The following is a 20570-nucleotide window of genomic DNA, read 5'->3' as shown; positions in this document are numbered from 1 at the left end:
TGTGTGGTCTCTGCACCAATGTCACCAAGCCACATTCCAGTACACTGAACTTGTTGTCCATGATACTAATTGCTAATTGACACCTGCTGTGATTGAGACAACCAGACGCGGAAGTATAGGGAGAAAGAAAGAAGTTTGCGCGCCGGCCGCAACAAGAGAGCGAAACGAGAGAATTATGATTTGAATCCCATTCCCACGAATATCCACCTGTCTGTCGCGTCGTGGGTTGGTGAGTCCAGACACAGATAGCGCCGTGCGTGCAGAGAGAGAGGAGAGGATGCTGACTGCAGCCTCCCCGTGAACACCGCGCGACTGAAACACTTCGAAGAATATACGAACGGAGGCACGACGGCGCTCCACTTCGCTCCCCTCTTCTCGCCTTTTTTGGCACACTTTTTAAGTACAAAGGAAGGATTATTATTCGACTTTTCATCTCGCCTGCTGAGGAAGAGGAACCGTTGTTGTCCACCGGCAGAGTGGAGTTATAGCCTCCTAGGCTGCGTACAATTGCGTTTCTGTGCGGGGGGATATGACAACGGCTGATTAATTCATCTCCTCCCCGCCGAGAAAGAAGCACGCACGAGAGAATATTGAGGAGACAACAAGGGATTTTATTGGGAAAAAGAAGAGATGCTACTACAATGTTCGTGTAACAGGAGGAGAGGAAACGTACGGGCGTCCTAGAACTGACGAGGGGGATATAAACGGTTGTTCTCATGACACAAGAGTATACATAGAGGCGTTACAACCAAAAGAAGAAGGAGAAGGAAGAAAAAAACATTTTCTGAAACTATAGGACTATGCGTTTTTCTTTTTTCGGTCTATTTGCGGCATAGGCTAACGCATTATTGGACGATTTTTAGACACGCAAGAAGCGAGGGATACCGAAAAGACACACATGAGAGGAGATATATAGCCTACGAAAGAAGAAGGGGGTTGAAACTGAAAGAAACAGCCAAAATAACCTTACGAAACGGGGAGATGTTAAGATTGAGGAGGGAATGCAGTCCGGGGGAAGAAATGTGGATTTGAAGCGCTCAGCTCTCCTCTGAACGGGCAGAGATCTCTGTCCGAGAGGAACCGAGCATCACCACCACCACCACCACCACCGCTTCAAACGGGAGGACAGCGAGTGGATTTTGAGGCAAGAAGAGAGACAACCTGTCTGACCCTTTCTATACATCTCTCTCTCTGGATGTTGACTTAATTCATCTTCACTGTGAGGGATTTATCTAGTCTATGGTAGAGGGAAGATAAAAAAAACAAAAAAACGGCACTTCTCTCTCTCTCTCTCTCTCTCTCCCTCTCTCTCTCTCCTTCCCCCCCGTCTCTCTCCCCCCCACCCCTCTCTCTCTCTCTCCCTCCCGTTTTCTGGATGTGAAGCAGCATGCGGCCCAGTGAGAGCTTAGAGGGCTCGCGCTCGGCTCGCGGAAGATCATGTATTAATACCAATAATAATAGTGATACCAGCAGCAGCATGGTGGTGGAACACTGTCTACTGGCGCATGAGCCTTCCTCGTCCGACGAGAGGAAGATGAGGAGGAGGAGGAGAGGGACGAGTGGAGCTGTGGACGGAGGAGGCAGCAGGATGGACGGAGGGATGACTGTGATTTGCTGTTTTCTGTGGAGTCTGGTCTTCTGCTCGCTGGCCGCGTGCGCGCAAGGTAGGGGGATATATATATGCGTCACGCACGCACATATACGCACGCACACGCACACACACACCTGCAGACGCGCACGCGCTGGCAGTGTGTGAGCTGAGCAGTCACGGGGGGGTGGGGGGGGGGGCGCTTGCATGGTTGGATGTATCTGCTGCTGCAGTAGAAGGAATGAGCTTCTTTTCTCTCGTGCGTGTTTGACGTGCGCGCGTGTGTGTCTGTCTGCGAGGGTTGTGCGTGAGGGTGTGTGCGTGTGGTGGTGGTGGTGGTGCGCGTGCGACGTGTCTTGCGGAGAAACGTGAAGGAATATGTATGGGCACAGAGAACGAGGGGAGAAAAAGAGGGAGGAGAGAAGATGAGTGAAGAACAGGGGAACCTCTTTTCCTGTAGCTCCTGCTTGCTCCTCATTTATCTCTCCTTCTCTTCTCCTTTCCTCTCCTCTCCTCTCCTCTCCTCTCTTCCCCCTCCCTGTTCCTCCCTCATCCTCTTCTCTCTGATCCCCCATCCTCATCCTCTCGTTCCCTCTCTGTCTCTCCCCACCTCCATCTCTCCATGTCAGTCTTTCCTCTCACATTTTCCATTCTCCTCTCTTTCTCACTGTCCCCCCCCCCCCCCCCTTCTCCTCCCCCCTCTCTCTTTCTCACTGTCCCCCCCCCCTCCTCTCCCCCCCCCCTCTCTCCTTCTCGTCTTCTCTTCAATACAGCCATTGAGCTAGTAGCCAATAAATATTCTTGCGGTAGCTCTTGGGCTGTGGCAGCGAACGTGAGCTGCTTATACCAAAGTGTGTGTGTGTGTGTGTGTGTGTGTGTGTGTGTGTGTGTGTGTGTGTGTGTGTGTGTGTGTGTGTGTGTGTGTGTGTGTGTGTGTGTGTGTGTGTGTGTGTGTGTGTGTGTGTGTGTGTGTGTGTGTGTGTGTGTGTGACTCTGTTTGTGCGTGTGTGCCTGCGCGCAAGCGTATGTACGTACGTGAGTTGTTTATGGCAATGATACTTAAGCCTTACACAGCATTTTATTCCGACGCTGCCCATTTATAAAAAACAAATCGGTCTTAAGAGAATGAATGTTCTCTCTAACGCCTCATTCTTCTCTTAACACTCTCTCCCTGTCCCCCGCTTCCATTTCTCTGGCTATGTTTGCTTCATCATGCTCACAAATGGACACACACACACGCACGCACGCACCCGCGCACACACACGCACGCATGCACAGCTCTTGTCACGTGAGGTTTATGTGGAATCAGAACTAATTGATCATTGATCGGCCATGTGTTGAATGACCGAGGAAGGCAGAAGAGAGAGAGAGGCAGATGTGGAAGGGTTAGAGAGAGGAAGAGGTGGGTGGGAGGGAGTGCATAGGTGACGACGCGAGGAGAGATTCTCCCAAAGAAGTTTGGAGAACATGGAACAAGGGAGCGAGATGGAAGAAGGGGCAGCAGGAGGATGGAGAGAGGGGGAGACAAGCAGGGAGGATTTGACTGGAGTGGAGAGGAAACGAGTAGTGATAGATAGGAGGAGGGTTACAGGCAGGAGAGGTATGCAGGTGTCAACAGCTGATTAGTGGCTGTGAAAATGAACACAAAGAGCTAAAATGTGTGTGTAGTACATATACTGTAGAATCTGTAGTCTGTCTGTGTGTCGTGGAGCATAACTGGCACTCCCTTCAAACCCGGCGTTTGTGCCCCATATGACCCGGGGCCCGGGGGTGTGCAGTGCAGTGCTAATCCGATGGGACCACCAGTTTCAGAGAACAGAACAAAATCTCTGTCCGTGATTCTGCGGATGCCTGATGCACCGAATCGCGGGGGTGTAGGCATCGGCTCTCCTTGTTGGCCAACCCGACCCATCCGCTTCACAGACTGGTGGCGCTTTGCCCTGTAGGCCACATGGCTCGGGAACCTTTGGTTCCCAAGGCTACTTGCATCACGTGTGTGCCGCTACGCCAATACACATTGTATCCGGCATGTACAATAATAACTCCATTTGTGTATACCCATGTGTCATAAACACGAGGTCAGCAGTTTCTGACAACATCAGGGGTCCCCTAATCTCCACATTAAGCTGATCGGTTGTATGTTAGAGCAAGGGTACCCAGAGAACGCGTACAATAGGTTTTCTGACGTTCCCGACTTGCATGTCTCCCGAGTATGCCGGTTCCTCTCTAGTATAATATTTGCTATGTTTAGCTATTTGCTAAACTGTGTCAGAGAGATGGATTAATATGGAGATTAAAACAAAAACCAACAAACAAGACTCCAAGAAAAGGGCAAACCTGGCTAGGAGTGATATTGAAACCAACTTGTATTTCACAGTCTGGTGGTTGTATGACTGTAAAAATATTGTACACAAATTTCTAAACACTGATTTCTAGAAATGCAGAGCAGGTTTGCCTCCTTTGCTGTGTGTGGGTGCTCAGCTAAAGTCAATACTTTCTAGAAAGAAAACTACCAGATGAGTGGAAATAGTGGCACAAATGCAAGACCTTAGTACATTTTTTTATTGTCTAACTTCAGACAGTTGATGCATTTCGGCATAGTGCCTTCATCGGCGCATCTGCACTGAAAAAACAAAACACAAAAACAATTGTGTGGACTCTCATTGTCTCTGACTCACACAGGTGACTGATCTATTACTGCACTCACTGCTCAGTCTTCCAGCCATTTTGTAGTCTTCCCACAACATTAAAGGACAAGCCGTTTTTTTAACCATAAGATTATGACTCGTATTCATTGACCACTGGAAAAAGAAAAATGCGCTCCATACCGATTTAGCGGATTTACCCTCCGTGCGGGTCAAACGGTTGATCTCTTCTTCAATCGTGTGAAATATATAAAATATAAATAAATATATATATTTTTGTTTATATCTGGTGTACTGTAGATAAGAAATAAAGTAGCCCCATACAATTTTGTCGGTCTGTGGCTTTCGCATCGACCAGATCCGGCGTTAGGTCCCACCTACCTTTCTTAAAGGACCAGCGCCCTTTATATATATCATTTTCAGTGGTTCACATACACCTTATCAACAGAATTCAGTAAAGAAACGGCTAATGTGGAATTGATTGGTGAAAAAGATTCTCCACAGGAAGGCATGCACATTCTGATATTCAAGGCTTTGTGATGCAGATCTCGGCCTTGATTGTCAACTGTAATTGTGTAAAAAAAAGGGTCTAATGGTGTGGCTTCTCTGTGGATGGTGATATAATATTTATGACTAGGGATGGGACCTTGTCAAAATAATAATTAAACTCCCCCACTGATCCAATTCCAATTAATTATATCACTCAAAAGAACTTTAGAAATGATTTGGTAACTGACTGGATAAAGTACGCATAAAGCATATTTACGACACGTTACATTACAAAGTGCAACATAACTGTAAACTGACTTGCATTAATTAGAAATGCTGTAGAATGATTGGCATGTTAATTCAACCTTTTAAATAATGAAACTTAACATTTGTTGTGCAAACAAGCGAACATACAGTACTGTAGGTCCCCCAGGTAGCAGAAAGGCGCAAATCTGTAGATTAACACTTAGACCGCTATCATTTATTGAAAAATTAGATTCTAATTCACGCCAGCATTTTTTTAATTTGAGCTCTTATTTTGAAAAGCCGCCATTTCCGGTCCACAACCGGTAGTCCTACGTTAGGAGTTTTCACACAGCTGTGTGGGCCTTGTTTACAATGTGAATCCAGGCCGGAGCTCCGGAGAGCTCTAGATTGTCAGCTCTGTGCCGTCAAAACGCTGTTTTGACCAGAAATGCCATCTGGGACAAGGAATAGGAGTTACAGGCGATTGAAAGAAATGGATAGAATGGATGCTTATGGCGACGACGATCTAAGATGGGCGATCCAGCGCTGTGCTAACAACACAGCTAGCTAACCGGCTAACGTGAGTAGCATTTTGGCTCGAGCAATTGAACGCGCTATAAAAGCTCAATTGCCGAAGGCCGTCGGCAATGGCGATAAGCGCCACTATCAAAATTAAGCTTCAATTGACTTTAATCGTCGGCAATGGCGCGGAGGGTGTTAAATAAAAAATCACACCCGTGTGAACTGAGTGGTGTAAGGTCTTATGTAACCTGTCTGACGTAATGAAATCATGTCTGACGTAATGAAATCACACCCGGGTGAACAGGGTGAACATAGCAACCATGCTCATTTTTTCTGCACAGACTAACAAAGCCAGTTGTAGGAGTGGTTTACACCACTCAAAAATATTGTTGAGTGGTCTGACTAAATAATGGATAGAATGTACATGTTGGTGATTTAAAGGACCACTTTACCCATTTTCAACCCATCTTCATATAATTGGTCCTAACTAATGCTCATTATAAGATGGGACCTTTTTTTACTTGACTCAGTCTGTCTCTCAGAGGAGGGCTGTGGACAGTTCAGAAACCCACCTACCAATGACCTCATCGATAAGGAATCCAAGCGCATAAAAACTGTCTTTCTATTCCTGGAAAGTTAGTATGCTATAATAGAGGCAATTGTTCCTGCAGCCATGAAAGAAAAACAAGAATAGAGAGAGAGACCAAACCTGATTACCGATGATATCACTGGTAGGCGGGTTTCTGAACTGTCCACAGCCCTAGTGTGTAGACAAAAATTGTACCATTATATTCTAATGAGAATGAGTGAGGACCAATTATACTGTATGAAGTTGGGTTGAAAATTGGTGAATTGGTCCTTTAAGATAAATTTAAATAATGCTGCTCATCCAACACACAGTATCTAATGTACTGTAGCAAGTGCCTTTTATATTGATGTTTATCTAAATCTTATCAAAATTCAGTAGGAACCAAATCCAAATTGCCAGATACCCAAAAAAAGAAAGAAGTGGAATCGATAAAATTCCACACGCACACACACACACACACACACACACACAACGCAGGCACACACAGACCGTTTCCATATCTGCTGGTTCTCTCTCACACACCACTGGTCTGATCAGTGCCAAATGTCTTGTGCAAGCTGTCATTGGGCCAAGGAAGTACATTCCTGCATATTTTTCACTTTGTTTTTCATATTATTCTCCATATATGGACCAGATATGTGCAGGAATGTACTTCCTTGGCCCAATGACAGCTTGCACAAGACATTTGGCACTGATCAGACCAGTGGTGTGTGAGATGAGCTACAGAAAAGACAGCTCGCCCTTAACATTTAGACCTGAGATCAGATTCTATAAGTCTTCTACATCCTGACAGTTTTCTGAAAAAGCTATGTTTCCATGTCAGTCGTTCTTCGATTTTTCAAAAATAGCAGACCTACAAGCTCGTAGCGCGCCACTCGGTGGCGCGCTATGAGCTTGTAGATCTGCTATTTTTCAATAGCTAAAGCATAACATAATGCTAACACCAAAAGGGGTTCCCACCCAAAATGGGTTAATCTAGCTGGATAATATGAGATTATTATTTGTATATCCACAAATGGACAAGTGAATGAAATCAGTCCATGCTATATAGCAAAGACACGCACACGCTAGCACACACCTGGTGATTAAATGCAGCATTTCCCAAGACTAGACTTGGGTAGAGAATTACCAGGAGCGAAGAGCCCAAAGGGCCTCCTGGTGGTGAACTCTGCTGGTGGCTGCTACTGTAAGCGCAAAGTACTCTGCCAGCTACACTGGCATACCACCATTCATTGTTTGGAGCTTCGAGTCCATTTCCAAAAGCCAATCTGTTATGTCTGGAAATGCCTGTATTCACCTCCCAGTCTGCAGCAGACAACTAGAAGCTCCCAATGCTGCTTAAGGGGATTGGCTACAGCCATCAAAAGCAACGTACATTAGGGGGAGGGAGGGGGAGGGAGGGTGGGTGTCAGTGGCTCAGGAGGTTGAGCAGCCGCCTAGGAACCAGAAGGTCATTGGCTCCATCCCCAGCACCTCGGGTCCCTAAGTAAGACACTGAACCCCAACTGCTTCCTGTCAACAAATCTGTCAGCTGTCTAACAAAGCAGAAATATTTAGGACAAAGTATTTTTACAAGACATGCATCAAGGCGCTGCTGGAGAACGCGCTGAGTATTATTAGGCCAAACGGGGCAGGGAGGGACAAGCACAAGTCTCCCTCTGGGCACTGTCGCCGTTTGTGACTTGATATAACACAGGCTGTTTGTCTTCTTTATGGCATCTAATGTGTGCCAGGGAATAACGCCGGTAAAAAGCATAGTTGTAAATTTGAAGCCATTAAAAATAGTTTCACTTTGTTGGATGTTGACAAAATGGCGTTCCCTGGTTGATTGGTTCCTGTTCCATGCTTGCTGTCTTTGTGTGTTCCTTCCAGTATAATGCCAGATTGTTACCCTCATGATTGAGGTGAATTTCTTACACTTTTCATGTTAGTGCATTTTCATGTCCCTCATTGTACTGTAGGATACAGGAAATTGCCTTCAAATGCCATCAATCTGCTTTTCATGGTCTCTCACCTTCTCTCCTAATAATAGGGAAATGTATAGTTTATCACCCAGGCATGTGTTTGTTACCCAAGCCTTTCGAACCAAAGGAAGACTGCCCAAAGTTGGGTAACACCAAGAACGTTGATGAATTCCAGGTGATCATTTGTAGCCTAGCCTTTATTATTCACAAAGACAAAAAAGAGTTTGATCAATACTTCCAGTTTCAACATTACTATCAACGTTGAGCTCCCCCAGGTGAACAAAATGGTACAGTCCTGCTGAGATTCCCAAACAGTGCGAGCAGAGACTTGGCTCAGAACACAGTTTGTGTTGCTGGCATGACTCACCTCTGTTGGTACTGATGCATCTATTCTATGGACTGTTGCCTTTTACTGCCTTGTGTTTTGGTTATTTTGTGCACGGATGAACTCAAGTGTCTCCTCGATTATGAATTCTACCAAACCATCTGTACCAAGCATGTTTGGTGGCCCAGTTCTGTCTATTTGTGACTTGGACAGTTCCTTAAGCAGGACTCCAGTTGGCAGTTCAGTGCAGGCAATTTAGCTGCACTGAGTACTCCGCTGCTGTATTACCCCTAGGAAAGATATGGTTATAGTTTGCACTGATTGACCAGCTGCCCTATAACCCCTAGGGAAGAAATACCCCTTGTTTCTTTTGTCAATCCCCTCACCCATGGAAAATATAGGATGTGATGATGATGATGATGATGATGATGATGATAACTATTCACAATAACACAGTCGTTTATTATTTGGTTAAAGCTGCAGTATATCTCATGTCCTACCTGGGACTTTGACCAAATACCAAAGTTCTACTGCTCTTTGGTTCAAATAACATTTTATGCATTAAAATAAGTTCTGGATTGGAGCTTTATGCATGGGCAATGTTTGCACGTGCACTATGCGCAAGCGCACGCACGCACACGCGCACGCACACACACAATCCTGTGGCTTATAGCTGAATACTCAGGGAGGGAGATGCATCTGCCGCATAGGCAGCCACTTGATCATATAAATACTTTCAACTCACTGACAGAGAACCAGAGGGGAGGGAGGGGAGAGAGAGAGAGAGGAGAGAGAGAGAGGGGAGAGGAAAGAGAGAGAACAAACTAGAAAGAGAGAGGAGACAATGAAGGGGTGTGTGTGTGTGTGTGTGTGTGTGTGTGTGTGTGTGTGTGTGTGTGTGTGTGTGTGTGTGTGTGTGTGTGTGTGTGTGTGTGTGTGTGTGTGTGTGTGTGTGTGTGTGTGTGTGTGTGTGTGTGTGTGTGTGTGTGTGTGTGTGTGTGTGTGTGTGTGTGTGTGTGTGAGAGAGAAAAGATCTCTAGAGAGAAGAAAGATAACGGCAGAAAAAAGAGGAAGTATAGGAGAAACTGAATAAGTGCAAGTGAGATTGTGGAGAGACAGATGGTGGGAGAACTTATAAGGTGGAGAGACAGAGGAGATGGAATGGAGGGTTAAGTATACCAACACAACCCAGCGACTGCTGATTCATATATTTATCCCCCGGCTTTGATATTTACAGACCACCTTCTCTCACCGACTCCTCTCCTTCCTTGGCTTTCTGCCGCTCTATCCCTCTGTCTGCCCCTCCCTCCTCTCCTTGTCTCCTGTGTGTGTGTGTGTGTGTGTGTGTGTGTGTGTGTGTGTGTGTGTGTGTGTGTGTGTGTGTGTGTGTGTGTGTGTGTGTGTGTGTGTGTGTGTGTGTGTGTGTGTGTGTGTGTGTGTGTGTGTGTGTGTGTGTGTGTGTGTGTGTGTGTGTGTGTGTGTGTGTGTGTGTGTGTGTGTGTCCTGTATTCATATTGTTATTGATGTTGGTGGTGGGCGTCCGGGTGGTGCAGGGGTAAAGTTCCTGGCCACCTGTGTGTGTGTGTCCTGTATTCATATTGTTATTGATGTTGGTGGTGGGCGTCCGGGTGGTGCAGGGGTAAAGTTCCTGGCCACCTCTGTTGAAACTGGGTTTGGAATCCCCCGCGGTGCCTCCGGCTTGGCCAGGCACATCAACCTGTGTCCGTGCATGATGGGTGGCGAGCTGGCAAGAGAGGGCAATCTCTGCCACTGCACTATAGTGATTCCTACAGGTTGGTCGGGGCTCCCATTGAAATGCTGTCAGGTGAAAAGAAGCGGCTGGGGACTCTTAACACTTTGATTGCTGCAAGATCTCAACAGGCCTATTTGGATGTTGCTGCCGTTTAACATTGCACAAAGGCCTTGTTCGGGGGCCCACAGTAAAATGTTCTCTTATAGCGAGAATCACACGCCTACATCAAAAGAAAGCTGAACTTGTCCACTTCAATTAAAAAAATACATTTTGATTTTACCATGTTCCATTCTGGAGATATTGACCTTTTTGCAACACCTGCATTTGCCTGGAAGTGGTTATCTTGAACAGCGAGCAGAGTTATGGATGGTTTAAAGTCAGAGACATTGACAGGCAGATATAAAATTGAACCCAATAAATATCCTATACATCCTATACACCGAATGAAAGCCCTGAATGTGTACTTTTACGAGGAAAACAGTAAACATTGATCCCATCTACAGTTAGACAGTAATTGGTTATTGAATGCAGCTTGTGCCCACCAGATAACTTCAGAGAAGACATGGACGTGAACTCCTCAATATTCACAAAATAAGGCCTATAGCGACATATAAATACTATATACCGTATGAAACAGAAGACTCTCTGCTTTCATAAGGAAAAAAATTGTACTGTAATAATAAAAAAATCACACCCCTGTGAAGTGAGCAGTGCAACTCTACTTCTCTACTTATTCACTACAGCTCGCTATATACGGACTGAGGCAGAAAGTCATGTAAACCTTTTATTTACAGTTTGGTCTGTAAACTTCTACTGTAATAATAAAAATCACACCCCTGTGAAGTGAGCGTTGCAACTGTTCTGTACTTATTCACTACAGCTCGCTATATACGGACTGAGACAGAAAGTCATGTAAACCTTTTATTTACAGTTTGGTCTGTAAACTTCTACTGTAATAATAAAAATCACACCCCTGTGAAGTGAGCGGTGCAACTGTTCTTTATAGTTGCGCGGTGCAACTGTAGAGAACAGTTGCACCGCTCACTTCACAGGGGTGTGATTTTTATTATTACAGTAGAAGTTTACAGACCAAACTGTAAATAAAAGGTTTACATGACTTTCTGTCTCAGTCCGTATATAGCGAGCTGTAGTGAATAAGTACAGAACAGTTGCAACGCTCACTTCACAGGGGTGTGATTTTTATTATTACAGTAGAAGTTTACAGACCAAACTGTAAATAAAAGGTTTACATGACTTTCTGCCTCAGTCCGTATATAGCGAGCTGTAGTGAATAAGTAGAGAAGTAGAGTTGCACTGCTCACTTCACAGGGGTGTGATTTTTTTATTATTACAGTACAATTTTTTTCCTTATGAAAGCAGAGAGTCTTCTGTTTCATACGGTATATAGTATTTATATGTCGCTATAGGCCTTATTTTGTGAATATTGAGTTCGGGTCCATGTCTTCTCTGCAGTTATATCTGGTGGGCGCAATGTGCATCCACCCAGTATCCAATTTATGACAAACTGTACATGGGATCAATGTTTTCTCTTTTCCTCGTAAAAGTACACATTCAGGGCTTTCATTCGATGTATAGGATGTATAGCATATTTATTGTGTTTATTGTTATATCTGCCTGTCAATGTCTGACTATAAACCTTCATAACTATGCTTTCTTTTTGATGATGATTGCCGCCTCGCCTAATCTATCTCACTGCTTTCATTGTTTTGATCGCAGTAACATTGGGGGGGGGGGTCATGGGCACATTGGGCAGCAAAAGTCTTGATCCGTACGGCTATAAAAAGTCGCATTCCACCGTTCGGTTCAGAACTATAGTATAACGGCGAGACGCGTTGTCATCAGCTGATTTTGTTTTTCAAGCTAGTGTAGGGGAACATGCCTGGGCATGCTAGCCTGGCACGGCCAGACTCATAGCGAGGGTTCACTGATGTTTCCTCCGGGGAAGAATCTTCAGTGAATCCCCGCTATGAGGCTGGCCAAGCCAGGCTATGGGCATGCAGCTTGGGGGCGATGGAGGGGAAAAAAAGCGTCACCCGGCTGTGATGTCGACGAGAAGGAAAAAATGACTTCCACAGATGACAACACCACGGTTTAGGTCGCGGAAAAGTTCGTTATACATTACACCCGGGTCGATTACGTCCCCGACGCGTTCATTGCGGTCTTATCACTACAATTATAATGAATAAAAAAGCGTTACAATCACACGTCTGAGCGATCTCCGATTATGACGGCTCTGCATGGCGATACGTGATCCACCAACGGAACACTGTCTTGTCGTGGCGGCCCCTCGATACGGTGGTTATTGTTCGTAGTATTGTAGGCTCGGGGATCGTTTGGTCGCTACAGTATGAAGAAGGAAACATGCATCTGTCCATGTGTGTTGCAGATGTTATGCATTGCAATGCCGATCTGGTGCATATGTGTTTAGGCAATAGGCAGCGTTCCGTTCAGCGTTCAACTGGCTTCTACACGTAAAGCGGCCAGCCCTCCTGTTTTCAGGAGGGGAGGGGGGTTTTTGTTTTTTGTTTTTTTTTCTGATCACGTGAGCGGGAGTAAGCAGCAATGATAGGGCGATGGTTCTTCATTGTCCGGGTGGGTAAAAAGATGAATGAAAGTATTCTATAAAAAAGTGATTGAAACGTATTGATACGTGATCCGCACCCGACGTTTGATTAATTGATAACGTATTGATACGCGATCCGCGTTGGGAGTGTTAATGACGACATTGGGGGATGATCAAAATAATTAATTGATGCTTTTGATATTTACAGCCCTTTACTTTATCCCTCTGTCTCATCCTCGAATTCTCCAGACATCCCTCCCAGTTCACTAACTAATCCCTCCCTAGAGCCCCTACTGCAGGGGTTCTCAACCCGTGGCTCGCGACCCCTCGGGTGGGTCGCCAAATTATTTTGAGGGGGCCCCAAATTATTTATTTATTTATTTTGCAACTGAATGGCTGGAAGATTAAAATTAAGACTTTACATAGTACGTGGTGCATGCATAAACTTTCCTTAATGCTTATCTGGTTTCAGTATAGAGGGGTATGCGCGTGACATCATCATCATACCCGGAAGTTATGCGGGAATGCCTACTGAGTGACAAAAAACGACTTTCTGGCCTTGAAAGCCCATACATCCGAACAGAAAAGTCCCATTTGATTTAATTAAATGACTGTAAACAACATTAAATTCACTTTGTCACTCACTTTTCCACTCTATTTGCCACTTGATCTGCCATTCACTTTATGCATGCGCATACCCTCTATTAATTTATGATATATTTTCTCTATTATTAAGGTTATTTTTGCAGTGAGTTTGTATTTGTGGTGGGGGTCGGGGCCGGGGTCAGGGCGGGGGTCACGAGAAATGGCCAAAGCATTTCCGGGGGTCCCCAGCCGAAAACGTTGAGAACTCCTTTCTTTTCTCTCTTCCCTCCCTGTGCATTTCAAACTGCCTCACTCTTTGGTGAACTGACAATGACTTCCCTCCTCTCACTAACTTGCTCCTCCTCCTGCTCTCCTCTCTGCTCTCCTCCTCCTCTGCTCTCCTCCTCCTCCTCTGCTCTCCTCCTCTGCTCTCCTCTGCTCTCCTCTCCTCTCCTTGGCTGTTTCCCTGCCTAACCCATGAGGGATTGTGTGCTTTGGTTCATATTTTTCTGAATATGAAAGCTTTGATATCTCACAGCGTTAGAGGGCATTGCACTCTCAGTTGGAAGCATCCACTGTCTCTCCTTTCTTCTGTTTAATTTGTCTCTCTGCCCATTTTTACAGTACTTGGCACTGTCTTGTTGTCCCTGCATTGTCACCGCTAGCTATTGTAATTTGTGATAGCGGTGATATAGGAGTTCGTGACGGCTCATTTAGGTAAATACAGGTTGAGTTGTCCTCATAGCGTAGCGGTGTTTCTTTACACCTGCTAGCATTAGAAAGTTAATTGTGTTATTGCCATATAAAAAAATGCATAGCCATATAAAGAAATGTATAGAGTGGACACTTCCATTCATAACTAACAGCACTGTGCTTCCGTGTCAGAAATGGAAGAAGTAGTAATCAATCCATGGGGGCCCCTCTGATGCTTTTGCTCCATATGAAGATGTGTCGGTTATCCATAGCAATGAGCGGGTTCCACAGCAAAATAGGTGGTTGTGAACGAGGAAGCAGGACACTATGATGTCTCTATACTCTATATTATGTATGAAGTATTCTGCGTGTGGTTAGACTAAAGTATCTGTGTGTGTGTGTGTGTGTGTGTGTGTGTGTGTGTGTGTGTGTGTGTGTGTGTGTGTGTGTGTGTGTGTGTGTGTGTGTGTGTGTGTGTGTGTGTGTGTGTGTGTGTGTGTGTGTGTGTGTGTGTGTGTGTGTGTGTGTGTGTGTGTGTGTGTGTGTGTGTGTGTGTAATCCACGTAACTCGAGAACCGTTTGCCCCACCGACTTCAAATTCGACACACGTGTTCCACACACCCACAGGGAGTGCAGTGCCCGGTGTCAAGTCGGTTTGACCCACGGTTGTCCAGAACCGCCACAAAAGTGACACGGGTACAACGGGTATTGCATATTACCGGGTGGAGCATGGATCTCCAACTTCCATTGTTACCGACTCTGTGCTCTACAGCCGGGCACCAGTCTAGTTTTGAACATTTCTGCTTTATTTCGAGAAAACGGAAAGGTGGGTGGGCAAAAGTGCCTTGGGTCGAATTTGAACTGGGTTCAGCTGCCGGAAGGAATATGTTACAGCCTTATTTAAAGAGGGAGTGCCACAATTTTGTTATCTTTCATGTGTCTATCACAGCAAAAAAAAAATCACGGCACTCCATCTTTAAGTGGTATGTGTGCTTACTTGGTCAGCCACCAGGGCGCCAACTGTTTACGTAGCCTATACACTTTAAGATGAAATCCTAAGTCTTATTTCTTAATTGAAGTTGAATGTGGGGCATTGCTGCTCCATTCATTACCACTTTCCTCTGTCATGATAGTTTTTGGCTTTATTTTGTACACTAGCAATAAATCACTGTATCCTCAGGTGACTGTTTGGTCCAAATTAAATCCATAATTTCTAGCATTGAATGTGCTGTGGGAACAACATGGACATGGCTTTCCAACATGAAATGCTTGAGCGAACAAAGAAACGTTTGAGCGCAGTCCCTCTGCTCAACGAGATGGACTTCACTGTTGCAGACTGCAGAGTGCCCCACATTATATTTAGAGAAAAGAGCATCAAACTGCAGATGGTTGAGTCGATTTGCTCTAATAAAAATAAGCGTTTTGATTACTGCCGTTTTGGCTATTGTAACGTATCGGCATCAGCTCCACAAACTCCCGACAGTCAAACATGCTTCAGCGCACAAATCAAAATTCCCAATTGAGCTTCGTGACTCATGTCGGTGCTTGTCAGAGAAAGCAATAAATGATTCACTTTGTCCTTTAGTTGACCGTAAAAAATCTCCTGCTAAGTCCCTGATTCTCTCTGCCTTGTGGCCTTCAATGCAGTTCTAGTGCACAGGGGCGATGAGACGATGTAAGTGTGGCCCCAATGTACATGCAACGGCAGTTTCTCCAGTATGGCAGGAGCAAGGGGGAGAGAGCGAGCCCACAGCTACCCAAAAATGACACTGGCGGGATAACCTTTTTTTCTTTCTTTCTATGACAGCAGGGAATTGTTTACACTGAGGTGAGAGGACAGAGAAGAGAGATAGAAGTAAAGTGTCTTTATGTTCATACCTGAGTTGTTGTGACAGGTATGTCCCCTATGCAACATTTCTGTCAACAGTCATCACATACATGCGTTGCTATGTAAATACAGGCCTGTGGCGTTTACACACGTGCGGGTGAGTTTCTTTCTCCGGGTGAGGCCCCTTTGTAGTATCAACCTAAGTGAATAATATCAGTGTTTCAGCTAGCCAGAAGCTGATGGTGTGGAGCGGAGCTTTCACACATGCACGCTCATGCAGCACACATACATGCGTCGGACCCGTGGACACTCGCAGGGCCACGGGTGACATTTTTGTGTTTTTTTTTGTTTGTTTTTTTGCCTATTCGTGGCCGCCTACTAAAAATCATACTGTAGTGGCTGGTCATGTTTGTGTGGTGGGGGAAACACTGAATTATTCTATTATTTAGAATGGCAATCAATATACAGTACATGTACACACGTGACACATACAGTTGGTGCAACCTTATCTTGGCTTATTGGCATTTCCTCCCCAAGTCGTGAAAATATTCCTCTCAATTTCTTATTTTTTTATCTGGTCTAGCAACATGAACAAAACATTATTTTGCCATTAAACTAGGCTACTATCATCGTCATTATTCTTGGTGAGAATCATGATGATCAACATGATCGTGAAGCAATGTTGAAATTTTTTGATTCATAGTTACAGTAGGCTGCAATTATGAGAATAGTAAATGATATGAGCATACATGTGGTAAACCCGTTTAATTTCACAGTGGCTAAAATATACTGTGGAGTCACTAATCCACAGTTTGGCCATGCACAACTGAATGGAGAGCATCGCTTCCATACTTGTGCTCGTTTGTGCTAGAGTAAATTCACTGAAAATACTTTATATGTTCAAGTAGCTAGTGTCTAAATGTATGTGCCTTGGAATGGAATTTATAAACTCGGCAAGAATGAATATTTCACTACAATGTCTTTATACCACTCAGATAACCAACCTCTGCCACCTGTAGTTCAACAGGTGACGGGTGACGGCTTTTTCCCAGCCAGCGAATCAGTTCCTAGCAGGGTGTTACCATGCACAATGGCAAACCTTTTGATCTTTGACACTTTGTGCCAGCCACCCCCTACAACCTCTCTCTAGGTCTCTCTCCTGCTGCCTGCCTGTCTGTCTGTCTGTCTGTCCATCACCCCCTACAACCTCTCTCTAGGTCTCTCTCCTGCTGTCTGTCTGCCTTGTCTGTGCATGTCCATCTTTTTTCCTCTCTTTCTCAGTCTCTCTCTCTGGGTCAACAGATCATACAGAGAGCAGATGCTCAACCACATGACTACAATCGTTCCTGACATCATAAGGCAATCCCGCACGCACGCGCGCGCACGCACGCACGCACGCACGCACGCACGCACGCACGCACGCACGCACGCACGCACGCACGCACGCACGCACGCACGCGCGCACGCACGCGCGCACGCACGCACACGCAGTGTCACATCAATTTGCCTGAATGCACTGCATTGCTACAGCATACTGCATGCTGTATCCTACTTCTTTGTCCCTCTTGCATGTGCCATGCTAGTAGCTACATGGTAAAATCCTCCTGTTAATTCAACATGTGTGTGTACGCACCACGTGCCTGTATGTGTGTTTACATTAGCATGCATGTGTACCGTGTGATGTCTGCTGACAGCAACGTTGCATAGGAACATACCTGTAGGAACATACCTGTAGGAACATACCTGTCAACTTGGCTATAAACATGTAGACACTGCATTTCGCCTCCAGTGTACAAATGTAAATACACTTTTTGTGCATTAAATTAACACTATGGATTTTTCTATGTACAGACATATGGTGCGCCTCTTTTAAGCAGGCATTCAGTGATGGGAATACAATTCAAACCCGTTATTTCCATTGTGGTCCACTGAATACTATACTAAAACTTAGAGGACAATCAGCAGTGCAACAAACCTCACAATAAATAAATATTAAGAAATCAAAACGCATAATACCATAAAAAGGGGACCAGGCCTGCAAACAAATCTCCCCGAAGGAGTGATCCTTTCGTATACTCAGGAGGAAGCCAACCGGGGAACCAATGGCTAAGTCAAATTAGAGTTTTGTTGGAGCCATTTTAGTACAGCTTTAAATTTTAGTGGGGAATTAAAAACACATTTAGCTCTGCGAGAGCATTCCACTGTCCACGGTGGGGGGGTGGGGGGTGTCCGGGTCCTAAGTCTGAAAGAGTAGTTCAACAAATACTTGGGAACTCTTCTAGTTGGCAGAGCTCTAAGGATGGCAATATATCCGTTAAAATTACTGACCGTATTAAGGTGTTTGCACACTGGGTGCATTATTTTCGCCGATCGACCCTACTGATTTAAGTGACCCTGTGGCCTTGCCTCTAGTGCCACCCTCAGGGCAAGATGTTCACTTTCGCACCACACATCTTTTTGTAGAAAATAGTACTTTTGCACACAGGGACAGATGTGTCGGAGCAGGCAACCAGTGTGAATAATGAGAGAAAGGAGGTCCCGCACACTGTTCTTCACTTATAAATGGTAAATGGTGCATTTATATAGCGCCTTTATCCAAGGCGCTTTACAGAGATTGTGCTGCTTGTGCATTACATTCACCCATTCACTCACACATTCACACACCGATGCCAGGGGAAACCATGCAAGGCACCAACCTGCACATCGGGAGCAATTAGGAGTTCAGTGTCTTGCTCAAGGACACTTCGACACTAACTCTGGGGGATCCCGCGGGTTTGAACTAGGAACCTTTCGGGTTCCATCCAGTCACTCTACCCCTGAGCCACTGCCGCCTTATATAACAGTAGTTTATTAGGCTACTGAGAGTCACAACGTTTCGGTCTCACGACCTTCATGAGGTACAGTATCTGATACCTGATGAAGTAGCCTAATAAACTACTGTTATATAAGTGAAGACAGTGTGCGGGACCTCCTTTCTCACACCACACATCTCAAAATGTAATGAACGGAATGCCTTCATTGCAATTCTGGTGGTCCCATTACATTAGTGCTAAAATATCCACTTCCACACCAGATAAAAATACATAACAAGATTCCAGACATGGACACACTGTTCCCTGACTTTAGTGGTCAGATTAAATACTACCACTCAATTAGTAGATTCATTCACCAATTACATTTGCACACATTCCAGTCATTTCCTCTCTGCATTTACCCCTTTGTAACTATTGGGAGCAGTGGACAGACAGGGATGAGCATCACCAGGGAAGCAGTTATGGGTTCATTGTGTTACTCAAGGACACTAAAATGCAATGCTGGGAATTGATGATTTCTTTCCTAATCAACCCAGTGGTAGGCCGGTACAACCAAGGTGATGGCTGAGGATTATTTTCCCTGCAGTTAAATTGTGTTATTTCAACCCAACGCACAGACCGCCATTGACACACACATTATACGTCATTTGGTGTTTTTTTTACGATAGAGGACACTCCTCCGCAACCTGTGAGTGATCCTAGGATTTCCAAAAAAGAGGACCCCCGGAAATAACGTGATCAGTGGCAGCGATGGCCGAACGGTTTGCGGAGAGGTCTTGATACCGGAAGGTCGCCAGTTCGTATCCCCGGACCGGCACGTTAAAATGACCACCGCTGAAGTGCCCTTGAGCAAGGCATTGAACCACTACCATGAAATGTTCTATGAGCAGGGCCTGGCTGTAAACAAGTATCTGATGCTTAGTCCAGTTACCCTGGGTAAATATAGTAACTTTGCTTTGCTTTTCTTATCTAAAATAATCCACGCCAGTTTGGTCTAATATTATTATAGGATTTTTGTATATCTGCTTTCTGTTCCCAGACAGCGTTTTGGGTGAAAACAAGCTATTCAACTGCCAAGTTCTAAGGAACAGAACAGAAGATTGCAGTGACACACTATTCTTTTATCCGATGAAAGTAGAGACTATTCTTTCTTTTGAGATATTAGTAAAACCGCTGGCAGTGTGTGCAGACTGTGGGGGGTTAAAGGAAAGCTTTGATGATTTTGAACCTAAATCCATTGTTCTTGCATGGCAATAAATACCTTTATCTCTTCTGCGAACCGATGATTCGGTTCACAGTTCACGGCCGTACCGTACATTCTGTGTGCACACATAATTTAGCAGAAAAATTCAAAGAAGAAATAAGGTATTTTGTTTTTGCAACACTATATTATTGATCTCACATCAGAACAATGGGATCTAGGTTTAAAATCTGATGTTTCCTAAATGTTGGACCATATCTTCTAATTGTGAGGACTGAGTGAAGAATCATGATGCTACTTCATGTGCTAATAGTGCTATGCCATTCCAATTCATTTCAACTGATTTGTTTTCTTGATGACTAGGATTTTGGCGTGACATAGGTGTCTTTCTCTTAGCCTCTCATTCAGAGTTGGCTTGCAGGCAGAACAGAAAGGATCATCAAACATGACACATCTTTTATTGAATGTCGACAACCTAATCATGGAGCACTCAGTGGAAAAAAGACATAGCTGCAAAAGGTCAATTAGATTTTAGAGCTGTGGGCTAGTTGATTGAATTTTGTTAATCAACTTCAAACAGTCAAATTCTCCCAATACTTATATTATCAAGGGAAATGCAGCAAGGCCTTGCTTCCATTGTTGTGCACATGTGAATGTGGTTTTGAGAGCAAACCAGCAATTATGATGTCTTAATAAGCAATTGTTATAGGGCATAGCAGTGGCAGCCATTGTGTGGTTCCACTCA

At 44.8% G+C, this 20570-nt stretch overlaps 1 protein-coding gene across 1 annotated transcript in view; it reads left to right on the top strand.

Annotated features, from left to right (window-relative positions):
- The first annotated feature begins 220 nt into the window (after window positions 1-220).
- LOC306938742 (CUB and sushi domain-containing protein 3-like) overlaps window positions 221-20570 on the top strand; it is a 575885-nt gene continuing 555535 nt past the window's right edge. Inside the window, exon 1 of the mRNA XM_079523009.1 lies at window positions 221-1664. Coding sequence (XP_079379135.1) covers window positions 1388-1664 — 277 coding nt within the window. The 5' untranslated portion in view covers window positions 221-1387. The remainder of the gene's footprint in view (window positions 1665-20570) is intronic.

The sequence above is a fragment of the Electrona antarctica genome (genome assembly GCF_951216825.1).
Source record: "Electrona antarctica genome assembly, chromosome: 15".
Taxonomy (NCBI): domain Eukaryota; kingdom Metazoa; phylum Chordata; class Actinopteri; order Myctophiformes; family Myctophidae; genus Electrona; species Electrona antarctica.
The sequence above is the reverse complement of the archived record's forward strand: the minus strand, read 5'-3'. Positions and strand labels throughout refer to the sequence as shown.